This window comes from Rhizophagus irregularis, chromosome 5, assembly GCF_026210795.1.
Source record: "Rhizophagus irregularis chromosome 5, complete sequence".
Classification (NCBI taxonomy): domain Eukaryota; kingdom Fungi; phylum Glomeromycota; class Glomeromycetes; order Glomerales; family Glomeraceae; genus Rhizophagus; species Rhizophagus irregularis.
The window spans coordinates 689436-705954 of NC_089433.1; the positions used below are offsets into that span (position 1 = coordinate 689436).

The window sequence follows — 16519 nt, forward strand, 5'->3', positions numbered from 1 at the left end:
CGATCCCTCTGGGATCAGCTGGCGAGTTTCTATATATCACGAGATGATCGGCCAATCAGATTTCGGATTTTTTCTGATGGTAGAGTCTGGACACGGTGTCCGGGCTCGTTATACACATTTAAAAAATAAAGCCCGATATGGGCCGGATATGCAAATGCTTTATTATATGTTTGAGAATACATGTGAAACGAAATTCTTTTTTTTTCTGATGGTAGAGTCTGGACACGGTGTCCAGGCTTAACTTGCGCAGAAAAAAGGATTAATCATATGGCGCAGTAGTCAGCAAATTAGCCATGGTTTTTTATTCGAAATCTTATTGGAAGTAGCAAATTATTTTCCATGATGTTCGGGCAAAAAGTACTTTATATTATATTTAGCAGTTCATTGATGCATGTCAAACACTAAAATAAAACCCCCAAAATGCTTTATTAATACATGTTGAAATACATGTGCAAGAAATACTATTTTTTCTGATGGTAGAGTCTGGACACCGTGTCCGGGCTCGTCAATATTGCGCAGAAAAAATGAAATAAATCATGTGGTGTAGTAAAGTATGTCAAGTGATAATTTATCGCAGTACTCTGTGAAAAAATCATGTGACACTGTGAAAAAAATTCACGCACTTTTTCTTGGCAAAAATGATCTGTATAGCTAAAAAAAAGAAACGTGTAACTGACATAACTCATGGCGCAGTATTTTTTTAATCGTCACCAGGGCGCAGTAAAATGTGGCACAATATTACGTGCTTTTAAAACTTCAGCAATTACATAATTGGTATCATCTACTCATTTTACCCGTGCTATTTTTTCTTTGCCTGTAGTATTGAAATTCTAAACATCTTTTGGGCATAATTAGAACATTTTGTGTAACCTTTCTCGAAGCCATAAAAATCATATGACAAAAATTTTGCTGATCTTTGGGTCAGGAAATCCTATCTTTTGAGCATATCTATTGGTAACAGCGATTACATCACAATAAAGTATACACGAGTTAAAAATAGAATGTAATATTATGGACAGGTTTCAAAGTTATGCATTAAGTGATAAGTTTTTTTTGCATTTTCTAATTTGGGCATAATTTAGACAAATCAGATTGCGTATGGACTAATTTTCAACAAGTCATTTCATTTCACTTCTGAAGCAATGCAATCTGTATTAAGTATGTCAAGGTGATAGGTTATCTAAATATGCACTTAGTGGACCTTCATGTCGTTGATTCAAGAAAAAAAGTCCTCCTCCACTCCAGTGGACATAAGTAAATTGGTCCAGTACATCATTCCCGATGAGGGAAGAATCCACCTAGTCACCGGCCTTTCATTCCCACACCCAAAGCGTATTGGTCTGGACCCATCTGCTCCAATTATTATCATCCCCAATAGATACTTGAAATGGGTCTGTAGCTAAAAACAAGTTAGCAGGTACTCCATATCCAGGCGCAACTACCGCTTGTCTTTCCCATCCTGTTCCTAGGTATGAACGGACTTCGTAGGGTAGTATTGTCTCTGGAGCACCTGTGTCAATAACTGTCTTGTAAAGTTTATTCCGATTTTTTGTATCATTAAATCGATAAGCAAGAGTAATAAAATTTGTATTTTCGTCTCCAACTCTTTTGACTCGAACTTGAATCTTTATTAATATTATTCTTTATTAACAAAAAACTAAATAGCAAAGCAAATTATATAGATCAAAAAAAAAGTGTGAGTTTAAATGTATCAAACCATATATTCTCCCCCACCAGCAGAACGTTGGGAAAGTACTGCTCTCGCTGCGGGAATTTTAGGATTAAGAAATTCTCCACGAAGTAATGAATCTACTGGGAGATAAAGGGCACCAGGCATTTCACGATCAAGATCTGACCGTTGCTTATTTGACTTCTTTTCTCCATATTCAACCACACTCTGCTTGTACACCAGCACCCAATCCTGTTTATGTTCATCAAACATTCCATTATCAAGACTATTATAAAAATAAATGCAATTTAGCGCGTATTCTTGATCATCTTCGGTTACATCGTTATCAGTGAAAACCCAGAAGACTTGATCTCTGGTGTTTTGGGGCATAGAAGTAGGCCATCTGAAATCATTTCCCATACGATCTATAAAGATGTTAGTTAATTAGACAATAGAATAATATAATATACAAAATTTTGGTCGTACCTAAAAATCTCTGTGCCTCATCAGTATCTTTTTCATACGCACGAAGGGAATCCACAGTTTTGGGTGGAGTTTCAAGAATGAAGGGAGTCTAATTCCTCGATGATTTGAGCTGAAGTATCTTTAGCTGTGGCCACAATATTTTGTTTCGTATTAGTTGAAGTACCTTCAGCATTTCCTTCGACATTAACAGCTTCGACATTAACAGTCTCGCTTGCTGGGGTAATAATAGTAGACTCACCTTTAGCTGTAATTAGCAGAATATTCAGTACAATATGATTGAAAGTTCTACATTAAACCTTGCAAAAAACCGAACCTTTCTTTCTAGAAAATATTCTTTTGAATTTTTTCATGGCTGTAACGAGTACAAATCACCTCATGGCAAGCTTTCTAATAAATACTTTATGATTGATTTTTATTTTTAATTTTTAATATCTATGTGAATACTTTATGATTGATTGATGTAAGTTATCAGAATATTTAACAATAAAAGATCATCACATGATCATTTTGACTTTCTAATACTGCGCCAAATTTCGCACGTGCCAACAATCGATTTTCCTGAATAACATATCTGATATATATAATTTTTTTGCTTTACTTGTACAAGGTAGATAAAAAGATTCATTATCTAGGGGCCTTTCCTATTTATATGACTTTAATGTTTTAAGGATATATTTTGAAAGCTTGAGTATATGGGGGAAATTTCAAGAATAAATTATATGATGCATCAATATGTAAATATATTGTACTTAATTTTGTTCATACTATCTTTTACTGCCTTGACTATTGATCTGCCATTTGGCATACAACAATGCCATTATGTGGCTATGATTGCGAACTTAAGTTTTTTGCTTGAAGTGTTGCAGGTAAGACAATATTCCCACTTATCTTGAGATAGCAACTTCGCTAATTCAGGATTATAAGGGAACTGATTCCCATTTTTGCAGTACCATGAGCCATGTAATCCATAATTCCCATGTTTTCCATTACAAATAGGGCATGGTGAGCTCCACGGCTGAAGTGATGCAAAATTATAATTATCAATTCCCCTAAAACTATTTCAGAATTTCAAGTATGGAAAGTGCTCTAAGATGGATTTGATAATTAATTCTGGATTGGGTCTGGCTTTGAAAATAATAAGTTTGAAATCAGAGGCTTGGCCAGAGGCGCTAAAGCAAGGTTTTTCTGATATACTTATCACAGCTTCTGTTAATTGCTATGGTTCATTTCCATTTTCTTTTTTATATCTTTTATATAATTTGAAACGAATCTTATCTGTCAAAATACTTGGTAACCCAGTTAATTTGGCATACTAATCCAGATAATCAGCAGTTAGTATTTTAACAAACTCAGTCATTTTCCTTTTTATATGATTGCAGACAATTTAAATCTCTTTTTTTTCATATAGACCTATTCATTTGAAAAAAAGATTAAAAATTTCCAGACTATTTATTGTAAAGTGAGACTATGCAACTATTTCAATTTCACGCTGTTTACATTTAATAAAGTAAGATCCGGATTTATACCTACCTTCTATTTCTTTATCATCATGACTATACTTTTCGTCAAAATGACAAAATACTAATTAAATTTATTTTGACAGACGTAATGTATTTTGACAGACGTAATTAATTCATAGTAATTTTATAATAAATAGTGAATTGGTCCGTTCGCCGAAATATGACGTAATTAATTAGCGGAGAAGTATAATCATGACCTAAATTACATAATGGGCAGATGTAGTCCCCGCATGATGTCTCATCAGTCATCCCATAATAATCGAATTTTTCACTACTACCTTCTTTATATAGATTAGGATATTGATCCAATATTTTATTGCGAAAATAGGTGCGGTCATAAGTTGGCTTAGATTGAACTCACGCCTTTAATACATTTACTTGAGACATGCCTGATGAAATCATTTCCGATGGAGCATTTATCTTGATTTCTTTTTCATTCGATAAGAACTAACACTTAATGTAGTAAGAGCTCTTTATACCTCGGCCAACTACCTTCCCTTTATTATGCTCTTTTTCACATCCAGAATATAAGCCTGAACTCTTAAATTCATATCTGTCATTATGTCTATCACTATTATATAAGGATAGGTAGGGATATTCTTTCAAAGTCACATTGATATAAGGAGCACGAGCATCATATGGGATGACCGATGAATTGACTGAAACTGAAGAATTAGTGGGTGTAATTGGAATTCTTACTTTAGATTTGGCAGGCGCAGTTGCATCACTAGTGATCATTTCTGAAGTCACGTGAGTGCGTGAATTTTTTCACGCAGTATTGTTTTAATAGTATCAATTTGCATGTCAGTTAATTTTGAGAGTTTATTTGTACTATACGATTTGATTCACATTATCTTATTTTCTCCAATCATATCGTTAAATAATATATATATGGGCTTAGTTAGTTGAATTTTTTTGCGCAAGTTTACACGAGAGACTCCTGAAAGATGCTGTAGCATTTCATCATAAATCTGCCCACTCGCAAGTTCATAGGTTTTTTTATTCGTAATAAATCCTTTCTTTAGGATTTCAGGCAAAATCTCATTATGTCTTTTTTCAAAATACCTTCTATAGCAATACCAGCTCATGATTTCATCTTGTTTGGCTTGTATAGTCCTAATTTCAGTAAGTTTCATTTTTTCATATAGATAGGCTAATTTGATTGCAAACGATTGATCAATAGCAGTACTCTCCTCCACATTAACAACCTTAACACAATCTTCTTCTAAAGGTTCTATAAGCAATTCTTGTATCAAAGGCTGTATATCTATTTGAAGTGCTTTTATTTTAGCATTTTGTTCTGATAAGACAGGATTATTAGAGATAGGATGCGAACTTGTGGATAATTCTGACGAAAGGATAACAGAAGTACTAGGTAAATCCAAGTCTTGAAGCTTTTTTTCCTTATTTCTTTGCCTGATCTTATTACTAACCTTTTTCTTGTATTCTCCATCCAATCTCTCTATCCCCCAATAGAGCTTTCTCGAAAGAAATATCTTTAATAGAACACATATCCTGCAAATTAGTAATGTCTTGAGTTTGCTGTTTGATATCAGGATCAGATATTAAATCATTCTCAATGGAACTGATTTTAAGGGGCAGGTGGTTTCTTCGAGAACGTAATCCTGAGTCATTTTGTGAGTTATTATGTAAAGTGCTATTTTTCAGATAAGAAATAGTAGGTTCTGCGAAGTGCCTTAATGGCAAGGCTTCTTGTTCTTTTATAATAAGTGCTTTAATCATATCAGAATTATGATTCAAGGGTTTAGTATCCTGTGAAGCTTTTATCTGAGAAATATCATTCCTTTCTTTGACTTTAGTAGCAGGACATTCAAGACAAACACTATGAATCATATATCTATCTGTAAGAATAGTAATATTTTTTTGTTGCGGATTTGTGAAAATAAGTTCATGACATTCTGAACATAAAAGCAATTCACGAATTCTTCCAGCTAAGATATCCCACACAGACGTATCTATATCTGGCCATGATTCTTTAAAAGCATTTAATGTAGTATATATAATATAATTCATTACTCACATTAGTGATGAATTTATTATATTTATGTTATGTCAAATAAAAAATCATATAATTGTGTGAAAAAAAAATTCACGCACTTTTTGCCAAGAAAAGAGATTTTTATTAATACATGCAAAAAATAAATACATGATGGTTAATTAATCCGATACATGACGAAGTATCTATGCAGTAGTGCTCCTAACAGATCAGATCAGATCAGATTTTACTTAGATTCAATCTGATCTGAAATTAATTAAATCTGATCTGATCTGATCTGATCTGAATTAGATCGGTTTAAATTTAATCTAAATCTGATCTGATTTGAATCTGATTTGAATCTGAATAAATATATTATAAATTCTAAAGCTATAATTTGTAAAGAAAATTATCATTTATCGCGTATGCGATTCATCGCTAGTATCCATTTGTCATGTGATATGTCACGTGATATGAAGTAATGATTATCAAATCTCTTCCCACGCTTTCTTTTTATCCTTAAACTTTTTTTATACTTCCCACGAAACTTTTTTATCCTTCTCACGAAGCTTTTTTTCCCTCCTTTAGCATTTTAACCGACACAAGTATTTATAAAGTTATTTCATTCATTTTTACTCTTTTTATCTAACTATTCCTTATAAAAACACTGATATTTTTACCCATAACCTACTACCTTAATTACAACAACACCACTTCTAATATGAATGTAAATGAACGAGCTTATACTGACGCTACTGACAGTACTGGCGATACTGATGAATCATCAAACTTATTAGCAGCTGCAGGTATCTTTGCTATGAAATATGTTGTTTTGAATTCATGTTAGTATTAGAGTTAGGATTAGGGTTAGGGTTAGGGTTAGGGTCTGGTTAGGATTAGGGTTAGGGTCTGGTTAGAGGGTTAGGGTCTGGTTAGGGTTAGGGTTAGGATTAGTTAGGGTTAGGGTTTGGGTTAGAGAGGGTTACAGTTTAGTGTTAAGATTTCGTCATATTTACTAAAATTTTTATTGTTTATTTTGCGATTATATAATAGGTATTGATAGATTACTATTGCTTAATGAAAATAGTGATTCAGCTTTGTTTTCAGGAAAGAAATTTACTTCGTGGGATGAATGTGAAATGTTTTTAAATGAATGGGCAAAACAACAAGGCTTTCATTTAATAAAAGATCGTGTCACTCGTGATGATGGTGTTATTCGTCGAAGAACATTTATCTGCTCTCATGGACGTACTTATGAATCAAATTCATCAAGAAATACTGCTACAAAGAAATTAAATTGTCCCTTTTCCATTAATGTTTCATGTCCAAAAAACAAAAATCCCGAAGGTCTGATGTCTATAAATAAAATCAATGAAGATCATAATCATCCATTAAATAGGTCAATTATTGAATTTGAGGAATCAAAGAAATTTACTATGGAAATGATTGAAGACATTAAGTTTATGACCATTCACTGCAAGTTTGGTGCTACATCTCAACGAAAGTTTCTTGAAGGGAAATTTCCTTCACACCCTATATTTTCGAAGGATCTTTATGCTACTATTAAAAAGTTTCGCCCAAATAGCAAATCTTTGTCAAATGATGCTGCTCAAATTTCTAATTGGCTTGATAATGAAAAAGAAAAAGATTCTCGATGGGTTGTGGTTCGGGGATGGGACGATGATAATACATTAACATATTTATTCTGGATGACTCCAGTTCAAGTAGAAAATTGGGTATGTTATTCTGATTGTGTCATAAATGATATTACTCATAAGACAAACAGATACGGCATGGCCTTATCATTAGTTGTTGGTTTTAATAATGATAGACGTAATGTTTTACTTGCGCAAGCTCTTCTACTAGATGAAAGTTTCGAATCTCATGTTTGGATGTTTACCCAATTAACGAAATCAACTGGTATGCAGCCAATTGTTATAATAACTGATTCTGATTCAGCTGTTGATGCAGCTATTCGACAAACCCTTCCATCAAGTTATCCTATTCACTGTGCATACCATATTACACAAAATTTACATAAAAATCTCAGAAAATTGCTAGGCAATGATTATCAAGCATTCCTAACAGCATTCTATAGTTGTAGAAATTGTATTGTGGAAAATGTTTTTGAGCAATGGTTCAACAACCTTTTACAAAATTATCCTAATGCTAAAACATATCTGGAATTTATTTATAAAACAAAAATGTATTGGGCTCATTGTTATACTAAATTCAAGTTTACAGGAGGAATGATAGCCAGTTCTAGAGTTGAATCTGTAAATGGCTGTTTAAAACGATTATTGCACAATTCCAACATACCATTATGCGATCTTGTAGCTGAAATTCAAAGACTACTTGATTTGCAAGACAAGGAAAATGAATATAATTTCTGGCGTTTATCGATTCCTACCATATGACATCAGAAAAATTCAAACTTTTTATTTTCTAAAATCGATCAAATTCTTCAACATTATCTTACTCCTACAATGTTAAAAATGCATCGTGATGAGATGAACCAATCGCTATATTATGTAGCAATGCTGGTTGAACGAAATTGTGAAGTAATGGAAGAAGAATTATTAACTAAAAATTCTGATGAAGCATCAGAAATTGATCTTCCACAGGCTACTTTAAAACAAATAATAAGTTATGTTGGTCTAAATAATGTTAAAGAAATTTGGGCTGTCAGTGTTGGTAATTCGTCAAAAGATCAAGCATTACATTTTATTATTACAAAATTGGGGATATATTTGTTCTTGTCTTTCAATTGTACAGAGTGGTATTATATGCAGACATTATTTTCAAGTGATGTTAACTACAAAAGAAGCAGTTTTTCATATTAGATTTATTCCAACGCGATGGTATAATGAAGACAGAAATGCTGTACAAGAATTATTTATAACTGCTGATAAGTTTTTACAAGACAATCAAAAGATTGAATATAATACCGACGAATTTGTATCAAGTTTATGTTTATTTGATCAAAACAATAATGATTATTGTGAGGAAAGATTAACAGTTCTTGAACAAAGAATTGTTTATGGTAAATTACATGGTGTATATAAGAAAGCCTTAAATAAGGCTTTACAAACAACTTCTAAATCGGAACAGCTTATCAGTTTACTACAAGAATTTGCGGATGATAAAAATGATGATGATGAAACGGACTCTGAAGAATTTTATCAATATGATGACACAAGTGACAAGGAGAATTTCGATCCATCAATACCATTGTTACAGAATCCAAAGAAACGGCGTGGAAAAGGAAGACCATTGGGTACGAAAAGGTTTAAGTCATCATGTGAAATATCTAGTTCTAAAACAAAAACACAACGTCGATGTAAAAAATGTGGGAAAGTTGGGCATTATCAAAAGAATTGCAAAGAACAATGAATAGATGACTAATTCATTAATATTATTATAATGTATAATTAATGTACTATTTGCTGTAATAATGTGTATAATAATATATTATTTTTTTTCGCTATGCTAATAAATAATAATTGTTCGAACATGTAAATATATCAATCACGTGAAATTGTTTATCATGTGATATTTTGGGGTGTGGCGATATTTCGCTATGGCGATAAAAAACAAAATCCATTTGTAAATATGTAATTCGGCCAGAATTATGCACTTAACTCCGGCAGGAATTATTGAATTTCCTAAAAAGGAAATTTAGGTTACACAAAATGCCAAATTGGTTCCTATAAAAATTTTTTGTGGAACGGTTATCGCCAAAAAAGGAAATGATCGACATATCCGTTTTGACTGGAGTTTAAAATTATGAATTAATTCCAGCCGGCATTATGAATTCGGCTGAAATTATTAGTAAAATCAAATCTGAGATTTGAATCAAATCTGTCAGATCAAATCTGATCAGATTCAGATTTTAAATAAGCCTAATCTGAATCTGATCTGATCTGATCTGATTTGATTTGAAGCTAATCTGATTTGTTCAGATCAAAAAAAAATTTGATCTGAATCTGAACAGCAGATTAAATTTATCTGATCTGATCTGAATCTGACAGATCAGATTCAGATCAAATCTGATCAGATCAGATTTTTTTCGGAGCACTACTATGCAGGGTCTTGCCTCTTGCTAATATACAGTTACAGAGTAATGCTATACTTTTTTTTTGTTGCCTCTCCCTTTCAGCATGACGATAAATTTTTTTGGCATGCTTAAAGCAATAGTCTGTATAAGATAATGTAGGTTTATCATATATTCTACATAGAAATTTTAGCATATTATTTGCACCTGATTTCCAGTGGAGCAAGCATCCCACCAAGCAAGTGCAAATACGGCCACAAACACTTCCATCTTTTTTAATGTGGGCAGGTAAAACGATCCATTTATTATATTCTTGCACCTTTCACATTATAGAATTCGAATTTCAAAATGGAAAAATCTGAATTGAACTTGGGTGGAAAAAAACAAAAAATATATACCACATCATATTACTTACATTTCTATGGATACACAAAAAACAGTACTCAATATTTTGTCAGACTGATAGATCAACCCAAAAGGAAAGCTATTCCAGAAGTTGATTCGTGAAGGTTATAAATATGCTGATAGACTTTCAGATTATTTAGAAGATATTGGGACTATAAATATTGGTGAATTCGAATTAGAAGCCTTAATTGACTTCTACTATCCAGCCTTAATTCCACCTTTATCTGTCTTAGCAACTAGAGCAGATATTCGTAAAAACTTTCCTATTAGTGTAGAATTTGCTGTCATAGGAGGAGCGAGTCTATTTACTCTCAAAAAAAATAAATGATCTTTGCTTCAAAATCTAATCCAAATAAATTATTCCAGTGATAACTTGACTATGCTAATAGGAATAACTTGAAAGCATAAAGAATTGAAAGCTTGGAGAAACGACGTGCTTATGAAATTCCTTCATCATTCGAATTTAGCTCCTTCAAAGCATAGACCAGATGCATTATATGATGTATTTACCAAGACTAGTGTTTTAGGATCAGAACATATATTAGCTCTAGCATGAGCATTTTATTAAGGCGTGATTATGATATAAATAAATTGTTTATAACCCTGAAATGGCAGTTCAATGACTATATATTTTTTCGCTTATAGTCATATATACCTGCAAAATTCAATTTTTTTTTATTAATATATAAATTAATACAAATGTTCAGGACGTAGCCTGTGATATATGACATCTATCTAATATACATAATTATTTTTTCTTAACTATCTCTTTTATATGGCGCTTCTTAGTTGCGAGTTCCTCACTACCTACTGCTCTATCCTTTAATAATCCTACGATCACTTCTAAAACCCTCTTCACATTTTTACGCAATTCTGTATCATCTTTGAGAGCGTTTTCTGTAAGTGAAATTCGATACTCAGTCCTGCTCGTACTATAGATGCCTTCAGTGCTATGCAGAATGAAGTACCAGTCTGTCTCAGTACTGACTATACCATAGACATAGTCATAGTCAGGATCGAATGCCTCATCAACCTTCCATTTTTTCTTGTTCATAATTATATTCATCTAGAGGGAAATAGAAAAGTAAGTTAGCAATAGATACCCATAGTTGCTTGATTCTGTTTGCCTTCGGTTATGCAAATTATTTCCTTCAATAACTCGCTGATAATTTTTTTGATGGTATAGTCGACACGGCCTGTGTTTTCTTCACCAATTATATTTGCCTGAGGTGTGATTACCAAGTCATCGAGAATACTTACAGCCGTATGTAAGATCGTTGAAATATACTTGCACTACATAGATTTGTTACTATTTACAACTGGTCCCATATTTTTTATTCTACGAAGGATATTATCAATGCATAGCTTAAATTTAGGAGTGCTTTCATTAATAGTGTGGGTGGCTATATTATGATATGTGAGCTCGAAATATATAAAAGAATCCTTTAATCTGATATTACTTACGTGGAATGAACTGTGGAATGCAAGTTATATCTCCGCTAACAATCCCATACTTGCACAACATTTCATTCAACTCTTTCTTAGTTTTATATGAGGAGAATGACCTTAACTTTTTCTCCTTATATTCCTTGGCAAAGTCCACAAGAGCTGTTACAGGTCCTAATTTCATTCCATGACACTCAAGCTTTTCTTTGGTTACTTTGAAAAAGGTACGGCCATTAATCTCTTCATTTTCTAATATTTTAAGAGCTAACTCGCTAAGTCCTAAATCCTTCCCTATAAAAAGTATTATACTTAAAATATACTTAAAATATATTTAAAATATACTTAATTTAAAAATTGCAAAATACTTATAATGTATTTTTAATATATCTAAAATATACTTAAAATTATCTTAAAATAACTGTCTAATATATTTAATTATTATAAGTATATTTTTTACATACTTAAAATATACTTAAAATATATTATGAAATATATTATAAGAATATTTTAAGTATGTAAAAAATATATCTATAATATACTTAAATTTTAATTTAAATATAATTTAAGTATATTTTAAGTATTTGGGCAAAAATTAAATATATTAGAAATATATTTTAAGATAATTTTAAATACATTTTAAGTATATTATAAGTATTTCGCAATTTTTAAATTAAATATATTTTAAGTATATTTTAAATATATTTTAAAAAGTTTTTAATTATATTTTAAATATAAATACTTTTTATAGGGCTTCTGTCCCTGCAAATATTCTATAAGCTTGGCTGTGTCATATTTTTTAATTTCGTTCACCAACGAGACTGTCTCATTTCAAGCAACAGTGGAGGTGGAAGCTGGAGTATAAGGTGTACTAGTTTCAGACATAGTGTTACGTTTTTATAGTAATAATAGGCTCAGATAAAAAAATAGTGTTACGTTCTGGAGTGAGATAAAAATTTATTCTGTTCAGAAAAGAAAATATTAGGCGTTAATATAGGTTTTTATGTAGTACAGGCATTGCATCATTATACATGATCCGTTTCTCATATACGTTCGTTAAAATAATAATACTTTATTTATGAAATAAAAAATATTGGCAGAAGGGCCCTAAAGGGACCAAACTGGCTTACAATACATAAAAATTGTGACTGTATCGCTATTACATGATAATGAAATATAGATAAAAAAATCTAATTATCTTTGCTTAGTACTTCCAGCACCCTTTCAGCAGAAGGGTATACGATAACATTAATTCCCTTTTCACCACCAAAGATACATTGGGGTTGTATAGGAAAATGAGTAAAAATTGTGTCTTGCAATTCCATTCTTATTGCACTTTACTCAACTTTTCGCTGATTTATTTAAGCTGTTGATTATGACACTATCAGCTATAAATGTGACCCTATATAAAGCCAAATTGGTCGAATCTATATCTTGAAATCGATCTAGACAATAAGTTCTGATTGCCTTCACGAGAGAAGAGACTTTATTATTGTTAGCGTTAGATATCGTTACTTCAAAAATATCATTTACTCCCTCATCAGAAATGAGACAGTTGAGAGTAATATCCCCACCAGCGAGAAACTTGTCAAGCTTGTCAGGAGTCTTAGTCTTATCAGATTCCTTGGTTTTATTAGACATCTTGCTTTCCTAAATACAAGGCCCATGGTGAGAAAAAACTTGCTTGGTCTCAGAAGGACCCTCGCATACATATATAATTAAGGGCATATGCTTACCTTATTTTACGTTAGCTATGCTATTGAAACTATTTTCTCTGGAAAAGTTATTTGCAGAAAGTTGGCTGAACTTTTACATATTTCTACATACTTTATATCTTGCTGGGAAAAGTTAGGGAGGTATGAGGTGTAATTAGCATTGTCGTATGATGCCAAGAGCTCTTTGAAAGCACATGCAAATGGAATTCTCTTACCTTTTTACATGTAAATCTAATGGAGAGACACATAGTTAGTTTTACGCCTGGTGATCTTGAAATTGTGAGTCCCTTAGCCTTTCATAACATATGCTTTTGCCGTCAGTATTTACTTTTAGAGTAGATCCTGTGTTGCAACTAGACCTCCCTTCACATTTTCTCACATTTATTTGGGAAAAAAATAAGAATAGGAAGTTTATATAATTTCTTTTCGCTTGATATGTGAGAAATTCTCCTGTCACACAAACCTGCTCATGTGATTATTTATTTTATCGCACAATTTGGCCGAAGGCACAGTGCATAGTTCAGCAATTCTTCCGAGATGATAATCATTTCTCTGGACTAGCATTAATCGATCTGCTTGGTAAATTGGAATCAGAAATATTAAACATTTTACTAACATCGCTTTTAAACAATTTTACAAGGTTTTCTAGTCCCTCCAAATTTTTCTCAAATACTTTGGTTAGCTCCTCCAGATCGCTAGGTTAATTATTGGATAAATCTTTTTTACTTGGTCCCTCTAAGATCCTTTTGGTTTGGCGCTCGCTTTCCATTCTTACCTTTGGTACTGCAGAAGTTAGTCTAATTATTGGGAAGAAAAAATAAAATTGTGCAATATTTAGTTAATCACTACTCTGGACTGGTTCAGGTTCTCAGATATTTGCACAGTTCGGGATAATCAAATACGCTAACAATCCTGTCTTCCTTTATATTCTTGACAGTGATAAAGCCAGTTGCCTTATCATATATGTACTCATATTTGGCTGGATTGCATAATGGCAAATACTGCGTGGGATTATTAGTAAACTTACCTGCGGTCTTGCGCCTATTATTTCTTGATTTCTTATCCATTATTAGATAATTTGGCTGATTCAATTATTTCTACAAGCTTGGGTTGGATTCCTTTTAGGTTTCACCTCCTTATTACCAGATTTTTTCTTCCCACACTTTACTTTGCGAATCCTCTTCAGCTGAACTTGACTCAGATGAATCTGTTAGTTCTTTGCCAGCCTCTAGGCCAGTTTGTTCTTCTATATAATTTCCTATCTAGTCTACAGATCTTTCAAGCTTTTTGAAACGAGAATGATGATCACGTAATTTTTTCTTCAGCATTATTATATGCATAACAAGAGAATTAATCACTTCTGCATTCTGCCCATCTGCTTCAAATACCTTTTTTAATTTCTTCATTTGTTCACATGGTATGCTATTATTTGATGAATGCTTGGTTCTGAAGACATCATTTCGTCTAACTACCATCTTTTCTATAACTAAATATTTATTGTCACAGAAAAAAAATAAAAGCTGAATTTATCAATCTGCAGGAGAGGACCTATCTGAAAAAATAACTGATTAATTATCACTGGATTGTATTTCTTTTCCTAAATGAATATAAGAAATAGAATTGTACATTTCATCTATATCACTTCTTAATATTTTTTTGAAATCTTAGGGTGCCATAGCATTATATAGATAATAGATTTCTCGGGCAATTGTTTTAAGATTTTGATGTATTTTAGTTACATCACGTTCCAGCGCTATAATAGACTCTTTGATATTCACAATAGTGTATATCTTTTCTTTTTCCGAATCTATGTAATATTTTTTAGAAGGCATTTTTATATATCTGAAAAAATAAACTGAATATTTATCATTCCAGAAAAAAAAATCTAATAATTATGTAAACTCTGTGACTTGACTAATCCAATTCGCTCACAATTCTAGCTTATTGCTGGTAGCTGGATATGTGAGACATACATTCATTTTGATATTTCTCTGGAAGCTTGACCCTTATAGCTCTTTTTTCAGCCTCTTCATGGGATATACTATCTTTGACCATATTTTTATAAGCTCGAATGCACCAATGATTATATGGTAAAGTGGTAATCCCATCAGATAAGATTCAGCACTTAGTATCTATGGGGCAAGGGCCTTCTTCTCAGATTCGACCAGAGATAATATGTGATCCTTTGATCAGATGCCTACATCCTTGGCATAAAATACTTTCTTATCAAAGAGACAGTCCCAATATACTAATGACATAGGATCTGCCTCAGATTGCATAGCCAAGTCCCTAGTCTCTCGTTCCGATAATAATGACTTATCTATCGAATTATCTAGCAAGGAGCCTTCTAGGGTTGGCATATATGAATCTGTAGCCATCTCGCTCATACTCTTTTTGCTAACCCCTTATGCTTAGACTTCGTGGTCTTATCTATCAAGACATAGTAGTAAGATTTAGCTCGAATATGATAGGATTCTGTGATTACATTACCAGGAGTTTCATCCTTAAATTTTCTAACTGTTTGATCTCCATTAAGATTAAAGAGATCTGGTCGTTCAGCCATATCTTTATAGATATCTTCTGTTTCAGTTTCGAAGATGTAGAAGTCTGTATCCATATATCTAAGCTTGGCCTTGTCCCCATATTTTTCCTTTATATATCTATATCAGAATTCATACATGTGAAGCTTGCTAAGACCCAATACAGATGTTCCAACTTCCAACTATGATAGACTTGTTAAGGGTTACGCTGGCCTTTTCCATATGTGCTCCTATAAATGTATTTCCAAGTTGCCTAGCATATTTGAATGAGGGCTTGCAGACCTTTTTCAAAAAAGCTTTTTTATCTCGCTCATTATTTTTCTTCATAATCTTGACATCCTGGTACTTGCGAACATTCTCCATAGTCTTGCTATATACTGATATATTCATAAGTTTGAAAAAGTCACTCAGGAATGTATTTCCAGCTTTTTTAGCCTTATTACGTTTTTCAGTATTAAAAGTTATATATGGTTCAAGCCAGTTAGTCTGGTTGAAGGAGAGTATCTCTGAAACTTCATTCACAACCATACCTAATTTTACATAATATTGGAGCTATTGGTAATGGATGACATAGTTCTTTTGTGGTCCAAGATGGAGGACTAATTTTTCTGTGGCAGAGAAGCATCCACTATCTAATTGTTCTACAAGTTTAGCATTATATGGACATAACTAATCTTTTTCTACAGCGACA

At 32.3% G+C, this 16519-nt stretch overlaps 4 protein-coding genes across 6 annotated transcripts; all 4 read right to left on the bottom strand.

Moving 5' to 3' along the window:
- Positions 1-1313: 1313 nt before the first annotated feature.
- Positions 1314-2505, bottom strand: OCT59_024705 (uncharacterized protein; the record flags this gene model as incomplete). The annotated part of the gene is made up of 4 exons (XM_066133373.1): positions 1314-1625; positions 1718-2094; positions 2319-2399; positions 2469-2505. 4 exons carry the CDS (start codon positions 2503-2505, stop codon positions 1314-1316), a joined length of 807 nt encoding a protein of 268 aa, XP_065991621.1.
- A 1617-nt stretch (positions 2506-4122) lies between these two features.
- On the bottom strand, positions 4123-4413 carry OCT59_024706 (uncharacterized protein; the record flags this gene model as incomplete). The annotated part of the gene is made up of 1 exon (XM_025310359.2): positions 4123-4413. One exon carries the CDS (start codon positions 4411-4413, stop codon positions 4123-4125), a length of 291 nt encoding a protein of 96 aa, XP_025183229.2.
- Positions 4414-4520: 107 nt separating this feature from the next.
- On the bottom strand, positions 4521-5709 carry OCT59_024707 (uncharacterized protein; the record flags this gene model as incomplete). 3 transcript variants are annotated; one of them, XM_066133385.1, is made up of 3 exons in its annotated part: positions 4573-4615; positions 4741-5023; positions 5109-5709. In XM_066133385.1, 3 exons carry the CDS (start codon positions 5707-5709, stop codon positions 4573-4575), a joined length of 927 nt encoding a protein of 308 aa, XP_065991623.1. The 3 variants fall into 3 exon arrangements, with proteins under 3 accessions (XP_025183228.1, XP_065991623.1, XP_065991622.1); XM_066133384.1 differs by having other exon boundaries at positions 4601-4625; XM_025310358.1 differs by having other exon boundaries at positions 4521-5023.
- An 8718-nt stretch (positions 5710-14427) lies between these two features.
- Positions 14428-14763, bottom strand: OCT59_024708 (uncharacterized protein; the record flags this gene model as incomplete). Its single annotated transcript, XM_025325029.2, has 2 exons — positions 14428-14550; positions 14647-14763. 2 exons carry the CDS (start codon positions 14761-14763, stop codon positions 14428-14430), a joined length of 240 nt encoding a protein of 79 aa, XP_025183224.2.
- Positions 14764-16519: the final 1756 nt, after the last annotated feature.